We start from the raw sequence: 25,510 nt of genomic DNA on the forward strand, positions 1-25,510 counted from the left end.
CAACAGTACGATTTTGAAATAAAACATCGGGGAGGAAAATTGCACGTCAACGTAGACAGTCTGTTGAGAAGACCATGAGTAAGCCAAACTGGTAGGAAGTCTCCTGCTTTTCCCCCGTAACGAAATTTTACTGGAAAATGTGGGATTCTCTTGAAGTGAGAGAAGGTCTGCTTTTCCGTAGGTGGGAATCTGCGGACGGGAAAGAAGCAGTCTCATTACTAATCGTCCCTAGAAGTAAAACCGAAGAAGCGGTGCGGGAATGTCGTAATGCCCCATGGGGTGGGCACTTCGGAATTCGCAGAACACTTGCCAAGGTTCCAAATATGCCCTTGTCGTCGTAGATTATTTTTCAAAGTGGCCGGAAGTGATCCCACTTCTGACCAGTGTTCCGATTGAACCAACCGTTTTTCGCGCATGCGCGGCAATTTCAGCCTCAGTAACGTAACCATTTCGATGAAATCGGGTAGCTTGAGCACTCCGCAGACTTTTGAAAAAGACTTTTAAAAGTATTAATAATACTTACCTCGTTCCGCGTCACGTCTCTCGTCCATCAGTCGTCCCGCCAATAACACCGGTACATTCCCGCCAATATAACTGCCTCAAGGCGTCAGGGCCCTGGCCGCTCTGCTGCGTCATTGTAGATACGTTACTGTCCTGGCCGCGCATAGGCGAAAAACGGTGGGTTCAATCGGAACACTGCTTCTGACACCAATGTTGCGGAGGCTTCGGCTCCGTCTTGCCGGAATACATTGCAATTATAAACACAGGACAATGGCTAATGGCAAATGGACAATGTCTAATAACGATGGAATAGATAGTATTGGACAACGCCTTATGGAATCTGTGACACTAATCATATATACCCAAGTAGCCACGTACGTCCCTAAAACGTACGTTTCAGGTCCAGTTCACGTCCAAACGTCCTACGTCCATTCTGCGTACGTTTTAGAGACGTACGTGGCTACACGTGGCTACTTGGGTAACAATACACATAATTAATTTGATTGTATTCACATGAAGTACATAATCATGTTCGTCACGCATGTATGCAAGTTGTAGCGAATGTATTAAGAAGTTTCAAAATTCAGGTCCGGATAAAATATGCATTTTTTCTACGTTTATTATTATTATTTATTTAATGAATTATTGCGTATATATAATATGTACATTTCTTAAACACGATTAACAAGTGTTACAAAAACGGGACTGTATTATAACAAACTTCCTAGTATAGATTTATGATTGAATTGCTTTTAGCAATCAAAACTCACTTTCAGTACTTGTTTTTCACGGATAATACACACACAGGCGTAATTTCTCTCGTACTTGTATAATAGAGTAGATAAGGAGTGTCAAATCAAATGTCTCGCAAGATTACAATAGTTTATGACAGTATCGTTACGTTGTATAAACTTAAATGTGTCGTAGGAAATATCCTTTTTCTCATACAAAAGTCTCTCTCCTGTAGAAGTACTGGCCTCTATGTTTCATATCTTTTTAAATAGTAGTATTTGAATGATTTTTTGATAGAAATGGTAACCGACTTTCTCGTGACTCTCGTTTGTAGGTACTATCGTTGTTGATCGTTGGCGTAAGTCTACGTTGTGTTGTCGATAAGTCTCTAAAAATAATAAAACAAACATTAGATGTGGAATTTTTATATAATTAATATCTTTTATTACGTAATCATAGAAATTAAAGAATTTTTTATGTACGGTTAGGAGTTCAGGACCATAACTAATCACACACATTTTAAATCAGAATAACTTTTTTATGAATGGACCAAACGACTTGAATTTCTCTGTAAGGCTAGAAGAATTAGTTTAGTAAATGACGTCTAAAAAATATGTTGAAAAAATGCATTTGGTCGGAATTGTGAAAAACAATAGCGAAAATTGATTTTTCAACTTTTTTAGCTGGGCCAATAACGAAAATTTCAAAGATGTGTTTGGTCAACTCGTATAAATTATATACGTTCTGAAAATTTCATTGAAATTGGTTAATTGGTTTATGAGCATTTCATATAAACGAGCATTTCTTGTCGACCTCTGTTTTAAGGGAAGGAAAGTACTTCAAAGAGTAGGAATTTGTTAGAGTGTTGCATGTTCAAAGGAATGTATAATACGTAAACAATCATTGATATCGTAAATCGTGACGGAAAAATACAAATCTCTTCAATGAACTAAAACAATAGAGGTATGTAAGTACTCATATTACTATAGTATTTATAATGTACCTGTGACAAGAGTTCTGACGATTTCTTTGAGACCATAGATGGAATGCGCCATAAATTAATGGATTTACTAAACTGTTGCTCATACCGAAGAAGAATATTCCGCTTTGCAATTCTTCACTGAGCTGAAAGAAATATCAATTTATTACATCCCCGACATTCAAAATATTTTACTATTATACTTATAATAATCATTTAATTAGTAACCTGTTGAATGATTACACTCGCTATAAATGAGAACGGGGCTGCTCTGTAACTTGGGTAACCAGAAATTTTTGCTTTTCTATGTAATCCAGTAGATTTGGACGAAAAAATGCCAAAAATCCAAGTTTCCATCCTAGAAGATTAATGGTTCAAAAGTTATGAGTGTTCAAAGTTGAGTGATTTTCAGTGCTTTTGGCAGGAAAGGTTACCGGCCCGACTTCGCTTGGGAATCTACATGATCGACATCAGCGCGTCCTCGTAGTGCTACCTAGTGGACGCACTCGATAAATAGCACGCGACCGTCACTACATAGCAACATGGCGGCACCCTTTCTTGTCAAAAGCATCGAAAGTCGTTCAACTTTGAACATCCATAACTTTTGAACCATTGATCTTCTAGGATTGAAACTTTGACTTCTTGCATTTTCTCATTTCTGGTTACCCAAGTTAGAGTTTAACCGAGAACGGAGAAAAATGGGGCGTAGCCCTTGGAAAACGGCCGAAACTTAAACTTAGACTTATTATTTGAGTATTTATACTTAAACTTATACTTGAGACTTGTGCAAATAAAGCAACTAGTAATATTATAATTTTGACAGTATTATTAATAGAAAAAATATACACTTACGTGTTTGTTAGGATTAAGGAACATAAGAATGATCATCATAGCGTAATAAGGAGTCCACCAAATGATAAAGGCAGCTACAATGACGATACTGAGTCTCAACGACTTGGCCTTAGCTCGATGCATTAATTTTCTTCTGTTTATATCTTCGTTCACGTAACAAATATTATTATTAGTCGACTTCAGCTTGAAAATCTTCTCACTTTCTGAAATTGTTGTATAATTTTAATCAGATGAATTAAGAGAGTAGGTAGTATCATATTTTAATTTAGACAATCTTCGTTAGAGATCAGACTCACACCCGATCATATTGCCATCAAATACTAGTATAAGAATCACTAGTATACATACAGTAGCGGACAAAATTTTAAGACCGCTCTAAAGAAGACGGTAACTTTTTTAATATTGTACTATACGATTTGAACTTTTTTGGGAAGTTAGAGCAATTAGTTTACTAAAATCATATTGTCGAGGTCTTTTTACAATTTTTGTTTTTTTATTTAATTTGCTCAACAAATTCCATTAGGCTTATTAAAATAAACAGAACAATTTGTATTATAAAAGTGTTACGAAGGAAATAATGTATTTATTAATGAGAATATTGGAGAAATGTTTGTATATACTTACGAGAGATTGTAATCACTGTAGAGACGTAGGTTATTATAAGAATGATTAGAGGGAGAACGAACATGAAGAATAAGCTAAAGGACACATAAAGTTGCTCCTGCCAGGGCTTTGTGTAGAACCCGTGAGTTACACATTGTGTGAAGTCTTCAATGAATGGACCCTTGGCTACGTGGAACACAATAAGCTGTAAATGAGATTTTTATTCGAATATTCTTCATATATGTGGGTGTGAGGACTCTAGATTTAGAAATACCCTTATCTCTCTTCTTACTTTCTCTAATTACGTTAATTAACCATTATGTGCTACGTATTGATTTTGCACTTCAAATTCATCCTTTTGAAAATCAATTGCACCTTTTTGTAAGTTAATTTTACCTTTTTGCAAATCGATTTCACCCGTTTGCAAATCAATTTCACCCTTTCTCAAATCAAATTGAACCTTTTGTTAATCAATTTCACCCATTACGAATATTTAAAATTAATTATTTATTCATTTAGATTAAATTATATGTATATTTATTTAGATTTAGACACACAGCAAAGGATTCGGTTACGGCGTTTTCCGTTCTCAGGAAAGAGATTGAAAAGATTCCAATCGAAATGCACGATTAAAAAATTCTCTGTACGTAACACGATAATTGTCTAAAATGTCGTAAAATCTAATTTTTATAATATGTATAAAGAATATGGATGGAAAGAATAAATGTATGCAATAGATCAATAGATAATTCTCGGTGGCGATCATTTTGATTAAATACGATAATTTCCATATGTTATGCCGAGGAACTTTTTATTAGACGATCTGCTTCTATTAGCATCTTTAAATATTACTGTGTCGTGTAGCTCATGTTCCGGGTTCCCATATTTTATGTTTTTTCGCGATGAAAAAGTTTTCCTATCATTGACGCGAAATTGTTTCGAGATATCAATATCGAACGCACTGAAAAAATTGTCGTTCACTTGTAAACATCGACGTTCGTCCGTTGACCATTTCCCTGCAATGTGACGTAAGGAAATTTTGGCTCGTTTTCTAAATGAAAAATTCTCAGTATTTCTTTCGAAAGAATTTAAGATCACCGAATTGAATGCTTCAACTCGACGAAAACAACTTTTAGAAGTGAAAAGGGCATAAGCAATCTGTTCGCTTGCTTATTAATTTCGTCATCAGGTACACTACCCTCAATTATATTTTTTACCTAATATTTGTAAACGTTGTAACAGCCAAGAAATGACGCACAATGATCACAATTTAATCTGAATTTATTAGAAATGATTGGAATTGACGTTATTAGCTCAAAATATGATTGAATTAATCAGCTGATTATTTAACTACACTATCCTCAATTATATTTTTTACTTAATATTTGTAAATGTTCTAACAGCCAAGAAATGACGCACAATGATCACAATTTAATCTGAATTTATTAGAAATTATTGGAATTGACGTTATTAGCTCAAAAGATGATTGAATTAATCAGCTGATTATTCAACTTCTGTTATTTAATAATTACTAGTTAGAGAGTAATGTTAATCGCGACGTCATCAGTGATAATAGTCGTCCATGAACAAAGTGACCTGCATGCCAAATGCTCGTTAATTCGTTGAGTTACAGTCGATTCATGAATGTATAATGCATTGATAGTGATACTATGTAGATCGAAACATTAACTCAATGTGATGTGTGCTTCTAACAATGATAAACTTTAAAAAATAATAATTAAAATATTATATTATTTTGAAAACAATAACAAGTAATGAATGCAGTAGGTTTTCAATTTTTCAAAAAAACCCCTATAACACCCCTATATATGTCAAAAAAATTACGGTCTCAAAAAATGTAATTTTCATTACTTTATCAGTCCAGTTAAAGCGATTAAAATTTTCGACCAAGAAAGTGTAATGCCTCCTTAACTAAAAAATAAGACAATTGGATAAACAGAGGGAGAACCAAATATTAGGTGTGCAAATAAGTTGTTTCCCCTAGTTTTCCAAATTTGAGATTGTATTACATAAATCAGGCACAAGATTACATCTCAAAGTAATCACCCTCATTCTCTACAATAGCCTTTTCCCACCTGGTGGATAAATTATAAATTCCACCCTTGAAGAATGACGGCTGCTTGCTGGTTTTGAAATCATCATACATTTTCGGATATCTTCTTCTCAGATGAAGTGCTTCTCAATTATTCATTTCGCTTAATTCATGTGGAACCCATTGTCCTAACTTCAGAATCTTACCCAATTGTTTCAGTCGGATAGATACTGTTTGTCTGGTGACTCCCAATCTTCCTGCCAATTTTTCTTGCGTCTGGGTCGGATTTTCGTTGTGCAATTCCTCTAACTCGCCGTCATCGAACTTCCTCGGTGCACCTGAACAATCGTCGTTTTACAAATTAAAATTTCGGGCTTTAAATCTTTGGTGTACCACTTTTTGCATGTTCTGTTCTTACAGCGTTCTCTCCCAGTGTCGCACAAACCATTTCAGTAGCTTCAACAGCTGATTTCCTAAGCTGGAATGCAAAGAGTAAGCAGTGACGCAAATGATGCTTCTTGTACGCCGTATTCTTTGAAATTGTTGCATAGGTCTGGAAATTCTCAGAGCGCTCATTACGACTCTTCTTAAGGCTAAAAGAACGCTCTTTCAGATGGCGCCACAATCGGGAAGTAATTCGAATACAGTCATAAGTTATAATCGTAGAACAGGCCTGGCCAACACGCGGCCCGCCAGGCGATTTTACATTTCTATTGAAACTTTTGTTTGTTGTTGTATGTATACAAAAAATATTAAATAATTGAAGTTTCATTGTTTTAATGCGCAAGTGCGACTACGAACTCCAGTTTTATATTTGATATCTCCGATATAATTGAGTTACAGTGCAACAATGAAATGAAACAAATTTTCGCGTCCACATCAAAAATTAATTTTTACAATACTTATATTACATCCAAGAGATATTCCAACTTAAGACATTTTGCACAACGAGTGCTTTTGGATCCACATATGTTTGTGAAACATTTTTCTCGAAGATGAAATTTACAAAGAGTTCGTCACGTGCTTCATTAACTGATGCCAATTTTAAAAACCAGCTAACAAAAGATGTGCAACGTCGAAAGGATAAACAAACATCTCATTAATTAACACTTTACCTACCGGAAGCCTATTAATAGGATTTTCAATAATTTTGCTGTACCAAAAGAAAGCATAGAAATTTTCTTTTACATTGCAATCTTAAATGAAAATATTAGATGACGTTATTAAGGGTGTCTTGTTAGTTCATAATGAAAATTGCTGTTACTCTTGATGGTTCCATTAAAAAGTGTTTAGCCACCGACGAGATACTATTAAAGACTGCCAGCCTTATGGGAGTTGGCGGGACTCGAATTTTTCGGTATTTCTTACGCCCTCTAGGATATATTCTGGCTACATCCAGAGAAACAGAAGGCCAACGACAGCATTTTGTCGGTAAAGAAGACCACTGGGGAGATTCTCGTCGCGATGTATCGGTGAGAATGCGAATTATCACGAAACCATATCGATTATTATTAAATGTTACATTCTCCGCCATATTTCAGACGATGTTTTGGCACTATTTTGGCACTATTTAGAACTTTTAGCGATGTGGTATATCAGATCACTGTAACTTCCACGTTATCCCCGCGCCCACTCGCGCCCACTTACTGGTCCCGCGGAATAACACAGGGGCTGGCAGTCTTTAATAGTATCTCGTCGGTGGTTTAGCCATCAACCATAGATTTTTAAAATTAAGCAATAATCACCGGTCGGTAATGTGTTAAGACTCGAGAGTTAATTATATTGAATCATAGAATAACAATAAAGTTTTATTCATTTTGTATTTGTATTACATTTTTTAAAAGCACGTTTACCTAAAGTGCGGCCCGTTGTAACGTTACGCGGCATCAAAGTGGCCCGTGAAACCATTTGGGTTGGCCAGGCCTGTCGTAGAAGAAAAAGGGCAAGGAACGTATTTGCACACTTAATACATGTAAAAGCCCGTTTTATTAAAATTTTTTTACTCTGACGTCAAGTCACACTCGACAAAGGAGTGCAAAGGATTAACCTGTGTAAAGAAAATGATACGGCAATGGGTTAAATTGTTATCGAAAATAATGAAAAAGCGATTTCCAGTTCTAATACATGTGATACATTTTTATCAAAGTCACTTCGTCAAGGTCAACTACAATCATGAGTGAACCGTCGAAAACTCTTGCTATGGTGGTCTCAGCAATTAAAAACCTGCGCGAAATAAGGGGCTCTACAACACGTGAGATACTACGTTATCTTTGCTCTACATACGATATTCCAGCTCCAGTTGCACGACGACAGGTACGTTTACTTAAACTCATACGTATAGTAAATGGAATATGCGAAATAAATCAACAAGGATTAATCAATCAGCGTGTCTGAATGTGAATTGCCGATGCAATTCAAAAACTGTTTCCGTGTCGGTTTTTACAAAATAGGATTTATTCAGATACTGCGTGGTTTTTATTATAATATACACACTAATAAATCAATTTATTTGCTAATTTTTTATAAGAATATTTTGTAATCTTTACAATTACAATAATTCTCTTACAAAAATCAGAAATCTCTCATTTTGAGCGATTTTTTCATTATACTCGTGTCAGTCAGATATAAAAATAGAATCATTCTTAGTTGTCTATCATAGTGATATCTCATAAAATACCAGCGTTTTTTCTCATTTTCCATTTTTCTGCATCGAAACTTAGGATTGTAAAACTGCGCAATATAAACGTAAACCAACGGTTTCCAACCTGGGAGGCGCTAAAATTTTTAATAAAAAATTAATGTTCATACCATAATATCTACAAATAAATAGACTTCATATCGTAACGTAACAGTACAAATTCAGTGAAGTACGTAATGTTTATTTTTAGTTTTCTTACATTTTTATACATTCATTTAAGCCCTATTAAAAAATTATCCGGAGCTGAAGATTTTAAAAATGGCGCCTCTGCAAACGCTTCGTTTCTGTTTGGCGAATCCACGGCGAATCGTATGCAAAACAGTTGCGACAAATTCCGCTTGCTGATAATACAGTCGGAAGAAGAATCAAGGATATACATATGTATCTGAAGATATTTGCGATCAATTAGTTTCTCGGCTGCGTACTTCGAAATTCTCCATTCAAGTAGATGAGGCTACTGATATAGCTAAAGATGCCCATTTTAATTGCATACGTTCGATGTGTTGCGGAAAATAATATATTAGAAGATATATTATTTTACAAACCCATTCCTGGAAAGACCACATCCATTGAGATGTTTAATATAATAGACAGTTTTTTTGACGGAAACGACATAATGTGGAATAATTGCATTGGACTGTGCACCGACGGAGCTCACTCAATGTCCGGACACAAAGCAGGTCTTCAATTGGTCAAAAAGAAAAAGCACCACATGTTAATCTGGACACACTGTATGCTTCACACAGCAGCTATAGTGTCAAAATATATGAGCGAGGAACTGAACAACATTTTTACGAAAGTTATAAAAATTGTAAACTACATTAAGACCAGTCCTTTGAGAGCTAGGCTGTTTGCAAAGCTGTGTGTTGATATGGGAACTAATTATACCTCACTTCTGTATTATTGCGAAGTTCGCTGGCTATCTCGTGCAAAAGTGATTCAAAGGGTGTTTCAGCTCAAAGAAGAAATAGCAACCGTTCTCGAAGAAAACCACCATAAAGAGGCACATTTGTGTACGAACGATAATTTTATTGTTAAACTTGCCTATTTGGTTGAAATTTTTGGAAAATTGAACGGTTTAAATAAATCAATGCAGGGATCATAAATGCATCCCCTTGTCCAAAAAGACAAAGTAAAAGCTTTCATTAAAAAGCTGGAGTTATGGAAATCAAATTTACAAAAGAATGAGTTGGATATGTTTTCATTTTCAAAAGATTTCTGGGACACAGCCAATAATTGAAGCGAGCAAAAATCTTTTTATCGAACACTTGGATGGTTCAGTGCTGCATTTTTCAAATTCTTTCAAAGACCTTGATTTCTCAAAGGTTTTGTGGATACAGAGTCCATTCATCGACAATCAAGAAGACGAATTATCATGCGATAGCTCACTGAAACAAAAGTTTCAAAATAATTCAATTTTGGGTGAATCTTTTAGTGGAGACTATGAATCTTTGTACCGTTTGTAACGTCTTATTTATGCGAAACGAGCTTTTCGGCACTGGCTGCAATGAAAACCAAATATCGAACCAGGTTAATAGTCGAAAAAGAGTTACGAGTGGCACTCTCCACATTGCCCCCAAGATTTGATAAACTTTGTGCCAATAAACAACAACAACACTCGCATTAAATTCTGATGCGTTAGATGTAGTTTAATTAGTAATTTAATATAAAAATAAATATGCATGTTCGTATTGTTATAGCAAACCCGTATTTTTCTATAATAAAGTTATTATTATACAAGACGTGAGGGAGGGGCGGAAAAAAAATTTTTTTTAGGGAGGCATAGTAGCATAAAGGTTGGAAACCGCTGACGTAAACTGAATAGTTCTTGCTTTACTAAGATGTCACATTTGTGGACAATAGATGCAAGCAGTGCTGAAACGTGGTGTGGCATATGGCATTTTGAAGAACAATGATGGTCATTACGTTCTGCCACTTAATAATGATATTAAGGGTGAGGAAATTGCGTCCCAGGAGATCAGTTTGCTAGACTTTTGCCGCAAGAAGCGATCGCAAAAACGAGCTTGCAAATGCAAGAAGAAACGACGGCGCCGACGAAAAAGGCAGAAGAAAAGTTGCAAATGTAAGAAAAAAAGGAGTAGGAGTAGATCGAGAAGGGGCTGCAAAAGAAGAAGGAGTCGGAGTAGATCGAGAAGGGGCTGCAAAAGGAGAAGGCCCGTGAGCTGCAGACGCCGCAGTGTAGAAACGGCTAATGTCGATGTGGTGGTTTAGGAGCTAATCGCAATACCATTTGAATTGAAAGAGCTGAGAACAACGACACAAAACGATAATTCGAGGAAGTAACAAATGATTAGTCCTTTGAATTGCTAGTTGTCTTCAACGGTGGTGGAGTAAACAGCGTATGTCAATCAAAGCAATTATACATTTTTCGAATTAACATGTTATACACAATTACTCGAAAGTTGCGAGTTTGATACGTCACGACTAAAAACACTTTATATTGCTTGTATAAATTGTTACAGTATTTCATTTTTACCAAGTATCGTTTTTAAGTCTACCATACTTATATACTTGTACGTATGTTTTTAGATTTCTAGATGTACTGGTTAATAAAAACACAATTGACCTGCTTTTAAAATGTAAGCGTTATGTATGAATTTAGGAGGGAAGTATTTGTCTTTTCGTTTAGTCAATATTTGTTGCTTAATACAGCAAATAAATTCTTTTACATAATTGACTGTAAGACACACACACACCTCCAAACCATACTTAAATATTACAAAATATTAAATTAGACGCTATTTAAGTCATTTTTGGTAAGTATGCATTTTGAAAAGCTACCGTCCAGCGAGAGGGAATACCTGATGTCACAAGATTATAAAAAAATACAGGAATTTGTCTTTTTTTAATGTAATTAAATATATATATGAATGAGATTAAATTAGATATATGAGAGAATGAGATTAAATTATATATTTATTTATTGCTGCGAGGGAAACATAAGAGACTCGATACTCAATACGCTGCAATAAATACTTATGTACTTTGATTTTTAGAATTTATTAATCAGAAAATGGCTACAATGAATATACATTGATTTGATTTTTTAAACAGAAACTTACTTAAAAATACTTTATTTGTGAAAGGCTGAAATTGATTTGCAAAAGTGTAAAATTGATTTGCGAAAGGGTGAATTTGGAGTGCAAAAGCTGTAAGAAACACAAGATAATACGTAGATTATATATTACATTTATAATTAAAAAATATGTTGGGTGTCTCCCACGCAACTGGAACAGGCTGTAACCTCCTAAACAGTCGGGAATAGAGGAAAATGTTATAAGAAAAAGTTGAATGGCATCAGACGGTGCATACTACGCAACTAATTTTATGCACTTTTGTGCATCGGTGCATCAGAAAAATGCAACTGCACTTTTTTTAAAAATGGAAACCTACATTTTTGACTGCACCAATCGATGCAGTTTGTTGTGCTCTACATAAAAGTACTAACATACTTATGGCCTAAACTTATTCGTTAGGAAGTTATCGAAGTTAAAAGTTCTCTTATTTATAATGGAATATAACGTAGGTACAGGGCCGGCCATCTGGGAGGTGCGGCGGATGCTATGCACCGGGGCCCCGCGATTGAGAAGGCCCCAAACTTGATCAAGAAATAAAATAATATAATTTTTCTGAAGTAATTAATGTATTAGCAAAAACAAAATCACGCATTTAATAAATATGCATTAGTAATATATGTTCGTGTTTGTAATTTTTTTTACTTTACAAAAGGGCCCCAAATGGTTTCTTGCACCCAGGCCCCTTTATAGTAGAGAAGGCCGGCCCTGCGTAAGTACTCCGGAACACTTGCCGAGACCGAAATAATTCAGTGAACTTTTAGCTTCGATAACTTCTTAACGAATAAGTTTAGGGCTTAAGCATGCTAGTACTTTTATGTATAGCACAAGAAACTGCATCGATTGGTGCAGTCAAAAATGTAGGTTTCCATTTAAAAAAAAAGTGCAGTTGCATTTTTCTGATGCACCGATGCACAAAAGTGCATAAAATTAGTTGCGTAGTATGCACCGTCTGATGCCATTTAACTTTTTCTTATAACATTTTCCTCTATTCCCGTCCGTTTAGGAGGTACAGCCTGTTCCAGTTGCGTGGGACACCCTGTATACAGGGTGGTCATTTTATCTGAAGATATTGAAATGTCTTGAGAACTATGCATCGGATTAAAACAAGTGGGTAATGAATGTTGTTCGTCACGAAGGGGGACATCCACTGATACCAAACTCGACCCCCCACTGCCACCCCCTGGAGGTGAGGGCGGGGGAATATAAAAGACTTAAATGGGAACCCCATTTTTCATTGCAGATTTAGATTTTCCAGAAAAAAATACACAAATTTGACCTAGGAGTTTTTGCATTTTGGTTCACAGATGGCGCTGTAATGGACAAAAATCAAAATGGGTAAAAAAATCGTTGAAAATTGAGAATATCTCGAGAAATACACATCAAATCAGAAAAATAAAAACAGACGTATTTGATATTTTTAAGAATGCTATTCAATAACACCATAATTAACCCCCCACCCCCACCTCCTGAGGGTGGGAGAGGGAATTATTTCAAAATCTTCAATGGGAAACTCTTTTTTATAGCAAATCTTGGTTCTTCATTGATTTTATATTATTGGTGTAATTTCTTTCACAGATGTCGTTGCAATCGAAAGCAGTTGGAAAAATTCATTGGTTTGTTTATCAATAAATCAAAAACCACTTTTCTCGAGAAAGCCCCAATTTTCAACGATTTTTTTACCCATTTTGAGTTTTGTCCATTACAGCGCCATCTGTGAACCAAAATGCAAAAACTCCTAGGTTAAATTCGTGTATTTTTTTCTGGAGAATCCAAATGTGCAATGAAAAATGGGGGTTCCCATTTAAGTTTTTATCTTCCCCCACCATCGCCCCAGGGGTGGCGGTGGGGGGTCGAGTTTAGTGTCATTGGATGTCCCCCTTCGCGACGAACAACTTTCATTACCAACTTGTTTTGATCCGATGCATAGTTCTCGAGATATTTCAATGTCTTCAGATAAAATGACTACCCTGCATAATAAAAAAAAAAATTTCTGAAAATGCTTACCTGAGGAATTGCTAAGATGAAAGACAGTATCCACGCTATGATGATCAGTCTGCAGCATCTGTTAGACGTGTTTAGTCCCTTCATGGGATATCGTACAGCTATGAAGCGATCTGCGCCAATCAACACGAGTACAAATGTGCTCATGTACAAGCTGAACATTTGTAAGTATTTGAAAAGTTTACACGCAATGTTTCCCCAGAGCCACTCTACTGTGTAGCTCCATATTGCTTCTCCACCTATACAGAACACAGTGACCAACAGATCCGCTACAGCCAGGTGTAAAATCAGTGTGTAAATAGCGGACCAACTGTGCCGACGGCGACGACTTTTCGCAATTGAGTAGATGGTCGCCACGTTCGCCAGAAAACTGAGGATCGCCATTGTAGACAAAACAATCACTTTGAACAGGGTTGTGTTCGTTAGCTGTGGCGCATGTTCCAGACATGTTGCATTGTTCAGCGAACCGAAGTGGAGGCCACGAGAATAATCAACAAAATTAGTCAGATTGTCACAAGCTGGTAAAACAAGCATCGAAAAGTTCCCCGCCAGTTCGTTAGACATTGTCATCATGTGATTTCTTCCGATTGATTTCTCCCATTCGTCATATTTGCGGTTGGTGTCCTTATTCAGCAGAGTCCTGATTTGTGAAAATTGAAAATTATGTAAACAAAATGAAGTTAGAAACATTGTGTGTACGGAAAAATGGGGAATGCACACAACAGTATTTTTAAGTTGCTATAATGAGTCTCTTGCTGTTTCAAATTACACTTATTCATTTTTGCCATAAATGCATAAAATCCGCTGTCTAGTAATTATGCTTGAAAAGTATTGAACGAACATAAAATATTTTTCAAAATGTTTAAACATTATGAATCTTTATGCTTATCATAGAAAAATGTTTAAAAAGTTGCACTATCGACAGTATTTTTTAAATACTTCACCTTGAATCCAAGATTATATCGTATCGTGTACAATGCCGGTCAAAAGTATGCGGACACTTACAGTGTTCATGGAATTTCTGATATATGTATAATGTATATTTTTATTGTCAAACAATATTTGTTACTAAAGTCTACTATATGAATATGTACGTAATGTATTCTAATAGTACTTACTAAATTAACAATTTAGTGATTCAATTTTCTTAAATGAATAAAAAATGGGATCACATAAATAGACAAGTCCGAAAACGATGTCCCAAATCTGAAGAACATTTGTGGGAAATCGTAGAATCTGAGTGGAACCTTATCGACACTGAAATAATGAAAAAGTTAATATGTAGCCAGGATGCAACGACTAGTAAACGCGGTGATAAAAGCAAGCGATGGATATGTAGATGAAAAAGAAGACATACAGTAAATCCTCTATCGACGCAAAAAGGTGCTACACGATGGACGCAAAATAAATATCCCTCTACTGTAGTGATCTGATCTCGGCTGGGGTATATCGGTGTGAACCACTATTAATGCGACGCACAGTGGGCTGTATGCCCGATTTCAGTGGTCAAAATTCAATTTTTCAAACTTTACATAAATTGTAAAATTTTTATGGCTTTAGTTAGTTGAATATCTGAGGAATAATCTCCCATTATTCGTTTTCCCATTCATGTATCCATAAAGCACTGAAATTTGTCGGAAGTTTGAAATTCTGTTAGCACGCTTTCATTTTTCAACGAATTCACCTATTAGTAATTGTTACCTTATTTACATACACTAACAGATTTTTGTTTTATAGAAGTTTTTTTAGCTAAGTATAAGGTATACTTTTAAGAGAAATTCAGTTTTGTACTATATACATTTTTTTAGTTATTAATATTTAAAGATAACCAACGATTCAGTCACTTTCTTTATGATTCTAAGACTTTGGTAATGACTTTGTTATACCTCCGGGTGCGATCGGATGTTCATTTCTGTGCCATTGTGTTCTTTGAAGTTTTCTGATTAAGATGCAAGAAAAAAGGCTGCTACTACGCGCTACTCCGTGCTTTATAGTTGACCTACGAAAAAATGGCCATCGCGCGCGCGAAAATCGCTGCATTTCTCACATCCTGCATGTTCGCACACACATTCGCTATATCTTCGTATTTTAACTTAAATAAATACTAAATAATAATAATAAACACACAATATATACTAAAATAAGAAAACAGTATACACATGAAATTTAAATAATATACAGGGTGGGGCAATAACTATGTCCACTTTGAATATTGCTTTTATTTTTTTTTTTGCAAAATTTGCACGGTATAGAGGGGGACATGTTGTGACATAAACATGTTCTGCGTGGGTGGAAGCATATAGGAGATTTCAAGGTCACCTTGATTTTTTAAAATCGAAAGACCTACTTTTTGTATCATGAATCGATAGACTATATCGAATTCTGAGTAAAAATGTATCGACCTCCATATGTCTTAAATCTAATAAGTTAACGAGATATTATCGAAATAATTTTCTTTCTTCTTTTGATAATATCTCGTTAACTATTAAGTTTAGGACATGCGAAGGTCAACACTTTTATACTCAGAATTTGATACTCTATCGATCCATGGTACAAAAAAGGACATTCTGTTTAAAAAAATTAAGGTGATCTTGAAATCTCCTCTATGTCTACACCCACGCTGAAAATGTTTGTGCCACAACATGTCCCCCTCTGAACCGTGCGAAGTTTTTTCATAACATTTTTCCATACTATTATAAATAACGGAGATTATTCTTGGTAATAACTATTTTAAAAAGATATTTTAATTGTAAATGTATACACTTTTCGATAGTGTACATAAAATAGACGAATGACGTTAAAATATTGATTATAATCCGCAGCACTTGATTGAAAAATAGTTACAAACTTTACAATCTAATACGTTCCTTTTTATGGACAAATTTTGCAGTCAAAACATCCGTTTAAGCGAAAACGGTATACAATACAAATATGGAAATCTCAAGCTTTAAAACGGTTGTTTTTTCATCAAATTTGGATAAATTTTAGCAAAGTTACAGCAGTTTCAATATTGAGCGAATTTTGAACTAGCTGTGGCCGCTGAAATCGGGCATACAGCCCACTGTGCGACGCGGAGAGTCGCAGTCGTCGGCACAGTTCAAAGGCCCGTGGGATTAATTGACGAGGAACGTTTCGGGTGCAAGGAAGGACAGCGTTTGGGAAAGAAAGAGACGCGGAGAGTCGCCGTCGCTTCAGCCGCGCGCGGTCTCTCTTTACTCTACGATTAATGGAAACGAACCTTCCCGAGGCTTTTGCGCGTCGATAGAGGATTTACTGTAATTATTTTTTATCATTATTGGTGGGATATTTAATCAATTATTATTAAAATATTTTTTCTAACACTGTACGAACTGGAATACATACAAGGTAATCAAATTTACCAAAGGTATCATAACTTTTTTCAGATAGTTATAAGGGAAGTGTCCACATACTTTTGAGCGGCAGTGTACATGGTAATTTTTAAAATGTTTCTTGAAGAAGTAAGTAAGTCTTTGCATTAACGCTTTTGATACTCGAGTGACTGCTTACACAGTGGGTAGGGCACATTCTTGCCGAACAATAACAAACGCCATGTAGTACGCTCCAGGCAACGTAAACAGAAACAAAAACAGTAAACCAGCTGAAGCGAACAGTGAACCCACATATCATTATTTCCGCCACTGTGTATAAATTTGTTTGTATAAACATTAGATACATATGAAATTTGATCACTTTCATAATAATACTTTCTAGTTTTTCAATGTTGTATAACTAGACTGCGGATGTTTATGCAAAATAAAAAGTTTCCGCATCAATTGCAAGACGCAGAGAAGCTAAATATTTTATATTCTTCATCAATAATTTGAATGTGATGAAAATAATATGTTAATACTCTTAAAGTTATTTAATGTTTTAATTGTTTTAAACTTCACTTGCTCATTTTTGTTATAAACGCATAAAATCCGAAGTTTATTTATAACACTATTAAGAAAATATTTTGTTGTTACATTAAAAATCTTATTTCACCTTAATATCAATGACTTTCTCGAGACGTTATAAGATGGTAGAAAATGGTGTCACCAGACATATTAATGACACGGTCATTACATGTTATATAAGTAGAATTCATTTCCGTTATACATAGACGAGCGTTCAAAACAATGATCGACGTACTTATCAGGTATTGCTTTATATTCCTTTTCAGTATTGATACAATTCTGTGCCTACTAAGACAATAATTCACCAAACGGAAGTTACCTTAACCCCAGAAGACTTTAACCCCGGAGAGGTTACTTCTAAATCAAGGCAGTTTTATCACCTTTTATACATTTTGCAAAATCTTATGATAACACTAGGATATAATTTCAAATTTCATTTTTTTTTAAATATACCTGTATACGCAGTTTATGTTTTATTATCATAAATGTAAATTACTTTTCTATCTCAATACCGAGAATAAATATAGAAATAATTTAACATCTGCAAGATGATTAATTTATTTTATCTCATGCAATGTATTTGTTTATTTTAATAGAATTACATATGAAAAATGTTTGTTGTGAAATATCTTCGAATTACTTGAAAAAAAGAAGGATTGTCGAATAAATTGTTTGTTTCTTATAACAACAATGGTAATTGCCTCGAGAAGATATATAATAACATATTATTTTGTATGACAGTATTTATTTTTTTGAAATAAAAAACTGTATTATATATTTGATAAAACAGATTAAATAAAAGTTTGTACTGGTTTGAAGGAATTTGGAAACTTTACCGTCGATGTAAATCTCTAGTTTTTTAAAACATTTATGTTGCTTGAATGCTTGTATGCATGTTTCAAGTGTATGAGTATCGTGTTCTGCCATTATAAAAAGTTCATGAAAGAAACATAAGTAATTGGATTGACGCGAGTATAATATGTATATGAGGAAGGACTGTTTTGAAAAATTTCAAAATGTGGACCTTGTGCAAGGTTAATGATAAAATCAAGTAAGAACTGTACACTTTTGTGTATAAAACAATGAAACACGCGAATAAAAAATGTGACTGTCTACGGACGTTCGTCTTAGCTCGTGCATTAAATTATACAGAGAAACTCGTTAAATGACCAGTAATCGTCTGAAGCGATTCATCGATGCGTATATTAATTAATTGAAAACTGCATCGAGTTCACGTTGAAGAAACTCATTTTCACGTTAAATGCAGATGTCGAGTCGTCTCGATTCAGCGGAAACGACGCGATCTGTGTTCCACTTTTCCACTCGATTCGAACTTGTTCAGGCAAAAAGAGATCGGCCTCGTAGAAGTATAGTACATAGTCTCTGTACAACTTTTTGCTGTGTGCAATTCGCAGAGTATTTCATTTACTTGATCGATCGGTAGTATTTTCATTAATTTTCAAGAAACATTCAAGAGTTATTAAGCAAACCGGAAAGTTCCATATTATAGCACACATATACGTATACAGGGTAATATAAGAATATGTTTCAGGCAGAAACTGTTTGGGTCAGTGGGGCAATTATTGTGACGGAGAAGCTTTCTTTCTCTAGGTGATATTTTCCGATATTTCAAGGTCATCGCTGTTTTTTTTTGATTAGTGTAACATTATAGTTAATGAAAAGACATTCAATCATGTGTAATATGCTGACCTTCTAATGACCTTCGAACCAGTTATTTTTAAAAAAGCATAACTTGACGTACGAAGACCATATTCATGTGCTTACCATACTCTACCAGAGTTCCGTCAATGTAAACACTCTATTTTATTATTTACATTTGTTTGTTTTTTGTTTATTTCGTACTCGTCTTTTTCTCTACACTTCCAGTTTCTCCTTATTACAAATAACGGCAATATTCAAAGTGGACATAGTTATTGCCCTACCCTGTATAATTCTAAAGAACTGTTGTGTGATATAAACAGAATAAGACATTCCGGTTGTCATTTATCATTTATTTCCAGGTTATTGAGTCATTCGATGACAAAACTGTAAGTAGCGTTAGATTAGCACAAGAAGCAATGAAAAATGAAACATTATTTGATCACTTAAACCATACTGCAACTAATTTCTTTAGATTGCCAGTCGCCATAGCAAAATTAGAAACAAAAGGACTCCTATTGCATGAATCATATTACTGTATATCTGTGTATCCCCGGTGCTTGTGGAGAAATATTTCAAAATAAATGGAAAAAGATCTTAAAGAAAAATCCAGGATTTGATCCTTTGTTAAAACTTAACAAAACTCATGCATCCACTACTGAAGGGCCAGACGAAATTGATGCAAGATATTGGAAAAAATACGCATGTGCACCAATTACGTTTTGTGATGTTGAAAGAACATTTCAAGTGTAGAAAAGACATCAGTTACCGTTGACAATATGGAAAAAATCATAGTTACATATTGTAATGCAAATTACAGTTTCACTATTTTGTATATATTTTGCATATGTTTTTGCATATGTCGTGCATATATTTCGCATATATTTTTACTGTATTTTGCATTTTAATTTTGCATAAAGATATCCGCTGTCTAAAAATGACACAAAGTGCTGCACGGTACGGCAACTTGTAAGTAAGAGATGTCTTTCGACAATGTTTCAGTGTTCACAGAGTTTACATCAACGGATCCCTGCTAGAGCACGGTAACCATGAACATGGCCTTCGTACGTTAAATTATGCTTTTTGAAGAATAAGACTGGAACCGCATGTGCGTCAAATGAAGCGAAAGTGTTTATTTAATAAACGTGCAAAAGAAAGAAGCACCCAACATAATTATAAGATATAATGACAAACAATATCTCTATGTAGAAATTGTATTGTATAATTATTGATTTACTTTATTTAAGGCAGGCAGTTCTAACGAGTAGCACCGGTGCTTTTCGAGGCACCTTCCCCGCTCAGATTCTTCCCCCACTCTTAGACTTTATCGTTATAAAGCTCCCACCACGAGAGCCGCGTGCCGCGCGACGCACGACGCACAGTGGTCTAAACGGGTCATTTAGCTGGACAAAACCCAAAAAATGGAAATCCCATTATCTGGTAAGGTACCAGATAAGAAGAATCACTGCTGTTTTATCCCTTGTTATCATCCTATAATAAAATATACCCCCACGAACAACTCATTTTTCAACTTCGTATTTCTTCATCGTCCTTCGACACCTCACTATTCGTTAGTATATCTCGTTGAGAATATTTTGCTTTGTGGTTCGAAAGAAACGTCAAAGTTGCAAACTTCAAAGAGTGATTTCTCAAGATAAAAGCCTGCTCTATCGGGCTCTATCTGTTCGATTTTTCGATGGACCCTTATTTTTTGAGATAAATTCAAAAATATCCTCAAACATTGGTGCGAAGTGGTGTCTCTCCGTCTTTAATGATTGTTTAAACATTCATAATGTATTAATATTGGATATCACTATATACGGGAAAGTCTACAGAATCTTTTGCTGCAAAGAACAATTTAATATCTTTTATAATGATATCACAATATTTGTTTAAAGTTGAAAAATACGTTTTTTTTTAAAGTCATGTTTCTCAAAAACTGTGCGTCTAGGAGAAAAATTAAGGACAGATTCAGAATCAGCGCAAAAAACTCTATAAGAACCACCCAACAGTAATAGTGGAACAAATTTGGTGTTGGACAGTGTAATTAAATCACTATTCTTCTTCACCATGTCTTATCGTTTTGACGCATCGGTTTTTCATGTAAACTGATATATGTTAACTCCTAAGACACAACGTAAATAATAGCAGTTACTTCGTATGTTACTAAACAGAGGATACTCTGTACAGATCTATTTACAAAATTTTTGTACACATCATTGGTATTGAGAAACATTAGAAATCTAGAGGTGTCTTATCGTTTTGTCGCGGAGTGTAGTTCGTTGCTAGTTTTGTCACGTGACTCTACTTTCCCCTTTTTCAGTGTTCTAAACACATACGATAACTATCTAAACTTCTGATACTCACTGTACAGCGAAAACGCTTCTATTAGTCACATCTATAGAGACAGAATATGCTGTATCATGCAGATAATTTTTCATTAATATTTCAAAAACTAATACAGACCTCTGCCATTGAAATTGTATATATTCCACGGGTTCTCTCTTTTCCCGATCCCCTCCCTCAAAATTGCATCTCAAAACGATGTGTGGGTCATACCATACTATATCCACGTAATACTTGAAGGACCCACCCACCGGACCACGGGTGGAGTAGGTATTCCACTTAAGGATTTTATGTCCTTATGTGACAGCTTTGATGGATTGTACTGTCATAATAGATAGTACGACGTTTGACATATATGGACACACGTGAATTGGCATTGATCATTTATTATGCTTGTAATGTTGATATTATAAAATCATTCGTCAGCGTCTTCACGGTAATAAATTAGCAATGCCATTAAATGAAATACACTTATGTCAAACGTTAAGAGGTTACAAATAGAAAGAATGATTAATGACTGGTCATTATGATGGAACATCGATCACAAGTCAGTCTACATAATTATACTAGACATCAGTGACAATAAGCATTTTGGCATTCGATATACTGGGTGTCCCGCATACGATGGACAACCGAACCAAAAAAGGTAATTCTCATTGTGTTTTTGTTATTATCATACAAAATCTAGGGCCTTCTGGTAATATTTGCTACTGTTCATTGGCAATTCTTGTACCAGGTCACCAAATTTTTCCGGTCAACTCGGCCCCGCCCCAAGATTAAAGGTAGGCGCACACTAGACCGCACTGCGACTGCACGCCGACCACCCGCTTCCGCTGTTTTGACTTTCGTATATGTAGTTCATAGTTCTATGTTTTACATCACGCATGGGCAAATTTTTGCTCGATCGGAGGCATTTTCAAGGGATACCCCCACTTCTCCCGGCAGCTCGTCTCGCTCCCCGTGGCGGCCGTAGTGCCGTATCCCTTGAAAATGCCTCCGATCGCGCAAAAATTTGCCCATGCGTAATGTAAAACATAGAACTATGAACTACATATACGAAAGTCAAAACAGCGGAAGCGGGTGGTCGGCGTGCAGTCGCGGTACGGTCAAGTGTGCGCCTACCTTAAATCCTGAGTGCGCCACTGCTGCAGATGGAATCGTCTGATGCGTCTGACCATGACCTACCGATTCTACTGCTTGCTATACTAAAGTACGCGATCCCGACGGATTTTTAACAAGTTCTCCTCAAAAAAAATATTATTCTTTAGTTCCTTCTCACTTTTAATTTATCCGAATCTAGTCCACAAATTACTCGAAAAATATGGCCGTTGCGAACAAATGTTTTAGATGTAAGTTGTAAAATGTTTCAATGAAAACTTGCATTTTCATTGCATATTTCTGTAGCTGACACTGAGAGTGCTTTATAAAGAACGCTACAGGTTTATGTCTTTTGCAGAATCTGTTGTCGAGATATAATATTGTACAATATAACTTTTCATTAGAGAGAGAACTGTTCCACGAAAGAAACAAATAGTAATTAGATGGAGCAATGTCCGGAGAATATGGAGGATCGAATAGAGAACATTCCAATTAATTTGTAAGAACTTGTTTCGAATGGCGAAAGATACGGAAGGTCTCTTCTGTTTGCCAACTCCAAGCGTTTTATGGCGATTGCTGCTTTAAGTTCGACCAGCTGAGAACAATTCTTCGCAGAGTTAATCGTTCCAATTCCTGGAAGTAGTCCATAATAAATTACACCTATCCGATCACACCAAATAGATAACGAAACCTTGTTCGGGTGAGGTCCAGCAACACATAAAAGCTCTTTATTCCAACTAGACTAGTGAATCATAAATGCAAACTCTGTCCAAAAGATTGTGTTTTTACTTTTTCACCATTCTATGGGAAATCTGTCTTTCATAGCAATCCGTTATAAATCGCTGTGCACTGGACATTTATACCAGAATCTTTTACACTAATTACGAACAGTTTGCAAATTTTATTTGCAGTATTTCCAAACTGTCGCTGTTTTTAACCCCTTGATGTGTTTTAACGAGTCAGACTCGTCATGAAGATTTTAACAAAGTCTAATACATATAATAAATATAATAAATAACATATGTAATAATAAATAACGTCTTTTACGTTTAGATAAATTATGTATAATTTTGCCTGTACCTTCTCGTAAAATGAAATAGAAAAATGTACTGACGGTATTATTATTTACCTTATGCTGTCAGAAACATCCACAAATTCGAATTAAGTAAAATGCTGCATCATCGCTTTGTGCTAATTCCGTTGCACTACTGCAATTCCTCTGTGTTTATTTTCAAAATACTTCTTCTCAAATATATATATATATATATTTTTGATTGCTTTGTTGATAATTTAGATTGCTTTGTCAATCGCCGTCACTGTCAGCTTAAGAGTAATCCATTTATCCGGGTTTTCATTTGATCACGTATTGGCAATGTAAGTGTTAAAGTAAAAAAAAGTCAATACAGCACATTCGAGATCGTTTAATGGAATCGAAGATTATTTAAATTTCGTTGTTTCACATCAGTTTACGTTCACGTGCACTAATAAGCAGTTCTGCACAGTGAATTAACTGTTGTTCAGCAGTGAAATTGGCTATCAGATATAAATTCGAAAATGCGTTGCTTCAGCGTTGCGTTTGTGTGGCAATTCGATCGCTGCGCGACGCGACGCGGCACGGAAATCGACTGATGATGAGACTAACCGAGGGCAACGCTAACAGTGTCTGTCACTGTATTCCTTCTCTATCTGAAATCGCGCTTTCTCACTTGTTCGCGTTACAAAGTGCAAACAGGTAATTTCAATGTTTACATAAAATTAATAAATATATAGACGACACCGGTGATGACAAATTCAATTCACTCAGTAATCGCAATTAATTCAGTTCTATAAATACACTACATTGTGAAAACATGAAACAGCAACGACGCATTTACGACTGAACAGTATTGTTGCAAATTCTCGTTTTGCATTTTATTTAAGGTGGAAGTGTAGTCACGTGACTTTTCTGCAGGGAATTTTGCAAGGAACTAGAATCTGACTAGATTTCACCCAGATAGCACACCACGTCTTACAGACGTCAATTTTACGTCTATTTTAGGTCTGAAAGTCTTACGTCCTAAAAAGACGTCTCTTTAATGCTTCGTACAGACCTAAACATTTCACTTTGAAACTTTAATTCACTCAATAAACTGCCAACATTTTCTGTATTTCTTTGTGTAGTATACGCCGCTGCAGCTTCCATAGTTATTTGCAAGAAATTCTGGAAATAGCACAAATCCGCTCCGTTCGCCGTTCGGCTCGCCGAAATGTTCGCCGCAGTGCGTGCGCGGTTCGGCGCTCGGCTCGTCGAAATGCTCAGGTCTGTACCAGGCATAATAAAGCTAAGATGGAGTGGGGTAAGTGCGCCAACGGGGCAAGTGCGTTAATTGGTTACTTTTATTATAATATGAACGAAATTTCTCTAGCTTGTATTTATTAATGTAATATGAGTTAGTATGAACTATTACATAAATGTCACCCAAGAATAAAGGTGTTCTCCTCGCTTAAATCAACTAATGCCAAACAGTCACGTGCGAGGTACACATACAACTTTGAAGTTACCCTGAACGTGCAATAGTTTACAAGTTACTAATATATTCTGTGTTGTTATTTTAGGTAAGTTTAACAAATATTGCTGTAGTTTTACATTTAATAAACCGTTTTCATTGTATTTTTTAAAATTTATTGAGAAAAACACTAAGATCATCTTGCCCCGTCAATATTACTACACTATAAAACTAAACAATATACTTAATGCAATAAAAAGCATTTTGTAGCAGGCTTGATAATAATTCCTTTCTTGCCCCGTAGCACTTGAAACAAGGTTCGAAAGCATTTTTATACTTTGTTTTAGTATCACTGTAACCCCTTGCGTATTTCAGCATGAAGGTACATGTTTGCTTAAAAATGGATAACTATAAAACTAGACAATATAATTTAATGCAATAAGAAGCATTTTATAGGAGGCTTGAAAGAATTTTGGCTTCAAACAAG

General features: G+C 35.4%; 2 protein-coding genes and 1 long non-coding RNA gene across 7 annotated transcripts; 1 reads left to right on the forward strand and 2 right to left on the reverse strand.

The window, feature by feature from the left end:
- Nucleotides 1-1,093: 1,093 nt before the first annotated feature.
- Nucleotides 1,094-24,367, reverse strand: Crzr (corazonin receptor). Of its 4 annotated transcripts, XM_076436316.1 has the most exons (8): nt 23,667-24,367; nt 14,875-15,141; nt 14,636-14,774; nt 13,521-14,157; nt 3,689-3,872; nt 3,065-3,267; nt 2,237-2,358; nt 1,094-1,621 (listed from the first exon to the last, which is right to left on the reverse strand). In XM_076436316.1, the coding sequence occupies exons 4-8, from the start codon at nt 14,088-14,090 to the stop codon at nt 1,498-1,500; spliced, it is 1,203 nt and encodes a 400-aa protein (XP_076292431.1). In that variant the 5' UTR covers nt 14,091-14,157; nt 14,636-14,774; nt 14,875-15,141; nt 23,667-24,367; the 3' UTR covers nt 1,094-1,497. The 4 variants fall into 4 exon arrangements, with proteins under 4 accessions (XP_076292431.1, XP_076292432.1, XP_076292430.1 ...); XM_076436317.1 differs by lacking the exon at nt 14,875-15,141; XM_076436315.1 differs by lacking the exons at nt 14,636-14,774; nt 14,875-15,141 and having other exon boundaries at nt 23,667-24,366.
- LOC143214842 (uncharacterized) lies at nt 4,646-11,029 on the forward strand. 2 transcript variants are annotated; one of them, XM_076436318.1, is made up of 3 exons: nt 4,646-4,856; nt 7,867-8,033; nt 10,282-11,029. In XM_076436318.1, the coding sequence occupies exons 2-3, from the start codon at nt 7,893-7,895 to the stop codon at nt 10,648-10,650; spliced, it is 510 nt and encodes a 169-aa protein (XP_076292433.1). In that variant the 5' UTR covers nt 4,646-4,856; nt 7,867-7,892; the 3' UTR covers nt 10,651-11,029. The 2 variants fall into 2 exon arrangements, with proteins under 2 accessions (XP_076292433.1, XP_076292434.1); XM_076436319.1 differs by having other exon boundaries at nt 7,880-8,033.
- Nucleotides 5,923-7,816, reverse strand: LOC143214843 (uncharacterized). Its single transcript, XR_013010232.1, has 2 exons — nt 6,139-7,816; nt 5,923-6,058 (listed from the first exon to the last, which is right to left on the reverse strand). It is a non-coding gene; the product is annotated as an uncharacterized LOC143214843 (long non-coding RNA).
- Nucleotides 24,368-25,510: the final 1,143 nt, after the last annotated feature.

The sequence above is a fragment of the Lasioglossum baleicum genome, chromosome 13 (genome assembly GCF_051020765.1).
Source record: "Lasioglossum baleicum chromosome 13, iyLasBale1, whole genome shotgun sequence".
In the NCBI taxonomy this organism is placed as follows: Eukaryota; Metazoa; Arthropoda; class Insecta; order Hymenoptera; family Halictidae; genus Lasioglossum; species Lasioglossum baleicum.